Source organism: Arachis ipaensis, chromosome B6, assembly GCF_059453495.1.
Source record: "Arachis ipaensis isolate K30076 ecotype BB chromosome B6, ASM5945349v1, whole genome shotgun sequence".
NCBI lineage: Eukaryota > Viridiplantae > Streptophyta > Magnoliopsida > Fabales > Fabaceae > Arachis > Arachis ipaensis.
Window position 1 is genome coordinate 112,130,405 of NC_142441.1, and position 7,296 is coordinate 112,137,700.

General features: G+C 40.9%; 1 protein-coding gene across 1 annotated transcript; it reads right to left on the minus strand.

The window, feature by feature from the left end:
• Positions 1 to 3,597: 3,597 nt before the first annotated feature.
• On the minus strand, positions 3,598 to 5,415 carry LOC107647119 (uncharacterized). Its single transcript, XM_016351240.1, has 3 exons — positions 5,280 to 5,415; positions 3,926 to 4,283; positions 3,598 to 3,817 (listed from the first exon to the last, which is right to left on the minus strand). Exons 1-3 carry the CDS (start codon positions 5,413 to 5,415, stop codon positions 3,598 to 3,600), a joined length of 714 nt encoding a protein of 237 aa, XP_016206726.1.
• Between the last annotated feature and the right edge of the window lie 1,881 nt (positions 5,416 to 7,296).

The following is a 7,296-nucleotide window of genomic DNA, read 5'->3' on the forward strand; positions in this document are numbered from 1 at the left end:
GTTGATTTTTTCCAAGTATAATAGTAAAAGTTTATTGCTTCCACTTAGTTATCCTCTTGCAGTTGTAGGAAAGTCAAGTGGGTAGCACTAACTTTGATTCACAAGTCCTGGTCACTTCCTATAGAAGGATTAGAGTTAGTGATTTATGAGTTAGCCAGCAATTCCCAATTACAATTGATACTTGAGTATTCCAACTCAAGGGTTTTCAATTAATCAACTCCAAAGCCAAGTTGGAATATCTACTCCATTGACATGAATGCCATTTTATCAAAGATGTAAAGGGAGTAAATAAAAGACATGGTAATTATAATGAATTAATAAAATCAAAATTGGCACTGACAATTCATTAAAAAGAATTAAACAAGCGATGGAATAAAATATAAAAATAATTCATTATATTAATAAATTAAAAAGTAACAAAATCCAAACATGAATTCAAGTGACTAAATGAAAAAACAAAGGAGTAGAAGTAATAGAAGGGCAAACTATGACGATAATAACTCCACTTGAAGGTATTAGCTGCTCTCTCAAGGTCCAAACTAACGACGAACTAAGACCCTAGGAGAAGTAGTATTTTTCTCTCTAGAATTCAAAAACTAAACAAAAACTAAAGTGAAAGTTGAAAGTATGTTCAGTCTCAGCTACACCCCTGCCTCTAGTCTGCGTTTTTAGGCTTGAAACTGGGTCAAAATCTGCCCAAAAATCCCCCCAGCGAGTTCTGATGAGTGCAGCATGTGACGCTCTATCACGGGTAGGAATCGGCCATGCGTACGCGTCGCTGGACTTCTACGCTTGTCACGCGTACGCGTCGCTGTAAGATGCGTCAATTCACGCGCATGGATAAGCCATGCGTGCGCGTCGCTCCTCGCTTCTCAGCTCCTTAGTTTCTTGTATTCCTTCTACTTTAAGATGCTTCCTCTTCATCCTTTAAGCCATTCATGCCCTGTAAACCTGAAAACACTTAACAAACACATCACGGCATCGAATGGTATAAGAAAGAAATTAAAAAGTAATAATTTTAAGGCCTAGGAAACATGTTTTCAACCATATCACAAAATTAGGAAGGAAATGAAAAACATGCAATTTACATGAATAAATGTGAGATTAGTTGACACAAACCCACTCAATTCAGTCCAAAATATATCATAAAATATGGGTGCATCAAATCTCCCCACACTTAAACATTAGTATGTCCTCATGCTAAGCTCAAGAAGACCAAAAGAATGAAAGGGGAAAAATGAGACTCATGCAATGCAACCTATCTATGTGAATGCAACTATATGCTAAAATACTTCTACCTACTTGGTTAGAAGTAAATAAATTCTCCAAGACAAACATAAATCAGATTCCACTAATTCAAATCACACAATAAGATACACGTAAACTTGTAAGAAGAAAGCTCATGAAAGCCGGAAACACAGAATCGAGCATCGAACTCTCACTGGAAGTGTATACACTCTAGTCACTCAAGTATTTAAGGGTCGATTCTCTCGGTTCTCTACTAATCTTGATTTCTAAAACTTGCTTTTCTTCTACCAATCAACACAATTTAATGCATAAATACACATATCAAGAGGTCTTTTCAAGGGTTGTAATGGGGCTAGGGTCAAGGTAGGAATGTATTTGGTTAAGTGGACTAAAATCGGAATCCTTGATTAACCAAAACTTCTCACCTAACCTAAGACATTCCAAGTCATTACAATGCAAAATCTACTACCCATTGATTATTATTTTTTTTTGTCACGAATTCATGCACCTTAATGTCTTTTGAATACAAATCATATGCATTAATTTAATTATTTCACTTGGGCATTTTGTTTTCTTTTTATTGTTCTTTTTTTTTCTTTTTTTTTCTTCTTTTTTTTAGATATGCATAAAGAAGGCATATGATTAAAATGTTAGATGCATAAACAAGTGCCCAACTATATTCACATTTTCACATAAGATATACAATACCCAATTTCCTAAACATGTATTCCCCAATTAAATTTTTCCACACTTAATTCATGTACACCTCACTAGTCCAAGCTGATCAAGGATTCAAATTAGGGACATTTATTCTTTTACGCTTAGAGTTAATGATGTACTAATATAAAGAATAAATGGGGTAAATTAGGCTCAACATGAGGTTGCAAATGGTAATGATAGGGTAATGCCATATGGATATGTGAGCTATAGTGAAATAAGGCCTCAATCACATAAGTGTATGCATACATCAAACCATAGAAATATAGAATCAAGCAAGATATAGATCACAATTTTAGAGAGAACAATGCACACCAAAATAAAACATTGGTTGATAAAATGCATCCAATCAAATAGGCTCAAAGTCTCACTAGTTTTGTGTGTTCAAGCTCTAAAACCATGTTCCAAATTAGTGAAATGCTATAAAATAGTGTCTTGAAAAAGAATTCATCACTTCAACCAAGTAGTACCTAAATGCAAGCAACTACTACTCATGCAAGTTATCTTATCTAACAAAAGAAAAATAAAATATTGGTGTTGAGAGAGAGGTGTTGTCTTCGGAAGCCAGTAACTGACCTCCCCATACTTAAATCTTGGCACAGTCCTCCGTGCCATTAGTGATCTGTAAGGAGTGTCCGGGATCTCCAATTTCAATGGCCAAATGATGGGGGGACAGGGGCGCCTCCGTGTCCATAGCTTGTTTGCCTGTATTGCCATTAGTGGAAGTAGAGTCCGAAGTGTCGGGTTCCTTCAGAGGTGGGTGAGTAGGACTAATTAGCTCCTTCAAGTTGGTATAGCTGCGCTTATTGCGGCGCTTATGGTGGTCACTGGTGGAGGTTCGCCGGAAAAAGGGGAAGAAGAATAGTGAGAAGGGAAGAAGAAAGAACAATGAAGGAATTGAGGAGAAAAGAAGGGAACAAAAGAAGTAAGGGAGAGACGGCGCAGACTAGGTCTGCGTGTAAGAATTTTAGAAACGCGTATCGACGCGTAAGCGTCGCCCACGCGTACGTGGGTTGCGAAAAATAAAAGTGACGCGTATGCGTGGGGTTGAGTCGCGCGTTTTGCACCGTACCCGCATGGGCTCGGCAGAACTCTCTGTTCAAGCCATGCGGGAGCACCATGCCAGCCTCACATCAGCATTGTTTTTGGGGACTGAGCGACACGTACGCGTGGGCAGCATCGCGTGCCCAACACCGTGCCAGCACGAGTCTGGCACAACTTTCTGTCCAGGTCGTGCTGTGGCATGGTCCCAGCACGAATAAGGCACAATTGGAGAATGGGCGTCGACGCGTATGCGTGTGTCACACGTACGCGTGACTTGTGCCCGTGTCCTAAGCCCCGCTTCCGTATAGCCCCAGCACAACTTTCTGTTTGGTCGTGCGGACGCGTCATTCAGGCATCGTTTTAGCATGACGCCTGTCCGCAATCTCACGCGTGCGCGTCAGGCATGCACACGCGTGGCAGGCTTTTGTTTTTGTTTTTTTTATAAAAATAATTCCAAGTAAAAGTAAACATGAAAATTAACACAGGCATACATAAAGTAGAAGGAATAAAAAGGAAGATCATACCATGGTGGGTTGTCTCCCACCTAGCACTTTTCTTTAACGTACTTAAGTTAGATGGTCCATAAGCTTAGTCCTCTTCCCTTGCTGGATCCGTCAAGAGGAAGATCTCCAGCTCCTTGTTGTTCTTCATCTTTTCACCGTGATACAGCTTCAAATGGTGGCCATTGAATTTGAAGAAGGTGGGGCTTGAAGGGTGACTCAAGTAGAAGACCCCATATGGCTCAGCCTTCTCCACCCTATAAGGTCTTTCTCGCCTTGATCTCAACTTGCCTGGCATTAGTCTCAACCTTGAGTTATAGAGGAGGACTAAATTCTCAGCTCTAAACTCTCTTCTCTTGATGTTCTTATCATGCACCGCCTTCACCCTCTCTTTCTAGAGCCTTGAGTTCTCATACGGTTCCAGTCGAAGGCACTCCAACTTCTGTAGTTGCAATTTCCTTTCAATCCTGGCTCCCCCCAATCCTAAGTTGCATTCCTTCACCGCCCAGTAAGCTTTGTATTCCAACTCCACCGGAAGGTGACAAGCCTTTCCGTAGACCAGGCGGAACGGACTCATGCCGATGGGTGTCTTGTAAGCTGTCCGATAAGCCCAAAGCGCATCTCCAAGCCTAGAGATCCAGTCTCTTCTATGAGGCTTGACAATCTTCTCCAGTATGCACTTTATCTTTCTGTTAGACACCTCGGCTTGCCCATTGGTTTGGGGATGGTAAGCCGTCGCCACCTTGTGAATGATGCAATATTTCTTCAGCAAACCTGTCATTCTTCTATTACAAAAATGAGAGCCTTGATCATTCACGATTGCTCGTGGTGATCCAAAGCAACAAATAATATTATTTTGAATAAAAGAAACGACAACGTTAGCATCATCAGTACGGGTAGGAATTGCTTCCACCCATTTAGAAACATAGTCAACAACTAACAAAATGTATAAGAAACCATTGGAGTTTGGAAATGGACCCATGAAGTCAATACCCCAAACATCAAAAATTTCACAAAACAACATAAGTTGTTGGGACATCTTATCCCTTTTGGATATATTTCCAAACCTTTGGCATTGGGGGCAAGAGTCACAGAAAATTAGCATCCTTAAAAAGTGTGGGCCACCAAAATCTGCAGTCCAAAATTTTTCTAGCAGTTCTTTGAGAACCAAAGTGTCCACCACTCTCAGAAGAGTGGCAGACCTCTAAAATTAACTGGAATTCGGATTGTGGCACACACCTTCTAATTATTTGGTCAGCCCCACATCTCCACAAATAAGGGCATCCCATTTGTAGTACTTGGACTCGCTTTTGAGCTTGTCCTTTTGATGCTTAAAAAAATTAGGAGGAAAGGTACGACTAACCAAATAATTAGCTATGGGTGCATACCAAGGAACCACCTTAGATATTGCTTGTAAGCTATCAAGTAGAAATGCATCATTGATAGGAGTGGAGTCACTTTTAATATGTTCTAGGCGACTTAAGTGGTCCGCCACCAAATTCTGGAAACCACTCCTATCTTTGATCTCTAAATCAAACTCTTGCAATAACAATATCCAATGGATTAACCTTGGTTTTGACTCTTTCTTAGCTAACAAATATTTCAAAGCCGCATGGTCTGAATATACTACCACTTTAGTTCCAAGTAAATAAGCTCGGAATTTATCCAAAGCAAAAACAATAGCTAAAAGTTCCTTTTCAGTGGTAGTATAATTAGACTGGGCACCATCTAAACGTTTAGAAGCATAGGCAATAATATATGGGTCTTTACCTTCGCGCTGAGCCAGCGTCGCTCCTACCGCATAGTTGGATACGTCATACATGATCTCGAACGGCCTACTCCAGTCAGGCTCTCTCACAATAGGAGCGTGGGTCAAGGCAATCTTCAGCTTGTCAAATGCCTCCATGCAGTCTTCACTCAACTCAAACTCTATGTCCTTCTGCAATAGTCGGGACAAAGGCAATGCAACCTTACTGAAGTCCTTGATAAAACGCCGGTAGAAACCTGCATGACCAAGAAAGGAACGGACTTCCCTCACGGAGGAGGGGTAAGGTAAATCAGAAATAACATCTACCTTTGCAGGATCAACAGATATACCAGTATTAGAAACAACATGTCCTAGAACAATACCTTGCTTTACCATAAAATGACATTTTTCAAAATTAAGCACAAGATTTGAACTAACACACCTTTCTAATACTCTAGCTAGACTATCCAAACAAAGGTCAAAGGAATCACCATAGACACTAAAGTCATCCATAAAAACTTCTATACAATGCTCAAGAAGATCTGAGAAGATACTCATCATGAACCTTTGAAACGTAGCCGGTGCATTACATAAGCCAAAAGGCATTCTCTTATATGCATACGTTCCAAAGGGCATGTAAAGTTGTTTTCTCCTTATCTTCTGGAGCAATATGGATTTGAAAATAACCAGTATAACCATCTAGAAAATAGTAGTGTGATTTACCTGACAGGCGATCAAACATTTGATCGATGAAAGGAAGTTGGTAGTGATCCTTGCGAGTGGCCTGGTTCAAGCACCTGTAGTCAATGCACACCCTCCAGGAATTTTGCACTCTTGTAGCCATGAGTTCTCCATGCTCATTCTTCACTGTTGTGATGTCAGACTTCTTCGGAATCACCTGTATTGGGCTAACCCATTCACTATCCGAGATTGGATAGATGATGTCGGCTTCGAGCAGTCGGGTCACTTCCTTCTTCACAACTTCTAAAATGGTAGGGTTCAACCGCCTTTGAGGTTGACGGATAGGCCTTGCTCCCTCCTCTAGAAATATGCGGTGCTCACAGACTTGAGGGCTTAAATCTACTATGTCCGCCAAACTCCACCCAATAGCTTTCTTATGTCTTCTCAGCCCACTAAGCAAATGCTCCTCTTGTTGAAAAGTAAGCTCCTTTGCAATAATCACCGGGAGCTTTTGATTGTCCTCAAGATAAGCATACTTGAGGTGAGGTGGAAGGGGCTTCAACTCCATTTTCAGCTCATGGCTTGGCACTTGATCATCCGGAACCATTGGAGGTGGCAAGGTGTTTTCAGTATACTCGGAGGGCTTCCCCATACTTGCACCTTGCTCCATGTTCTTCTCTTATACTGCCTCTTGGTGAAATTCAGCCACAGTATCATCAATAATGTCACACTGGAAGATAGAGTGGTCTTCCGATGGATGCTTCATAGCTTCATCAAGGTTGAAGCTCACTGCTCTTCCATCAATCTAAAATGAATATGTACCCGAGAAGGCATCCAATTTAAACCGCGAAGTCTTCAAAAATGGCCTTCCAAGCAAGATGGATGAAGGTCTTCCTGAGTCATTTGGGGGCATCTCTAGAATATAGAAGTCAATAGGAAACGTCAACCCCTTAATGCTCACCAAGACGTCTTCCGCAATGCCAACCACTGAGATTATGCTCTTATCTGCTAAAACAAAACATGCTACCGACCTTTTCAAGGGTGGGAGATTCAAAGCATCATATACAGATAATGGCATAATACTAACACATGCACCTAAATCACACATGCAGTCAACAAATTGTACACCCCCTATAGTGCAAGTAACCATGCAAGGACCGGGATCACCACATTTCTCCAGTATAGCACCCATCAAAGCAGAAATAGAGCTACCCAAAGGAATAGTTTCTAAATCATGTATCTTATCCTTATTCATGCATAAATCTTTTAGAAACTTAGCATACTTAGGAACCTGGCGAATAGCATAAAAAAGGGGAATAGTTACCTCAACCTTTTTGAAGATCTCCACCATCTTGGGAT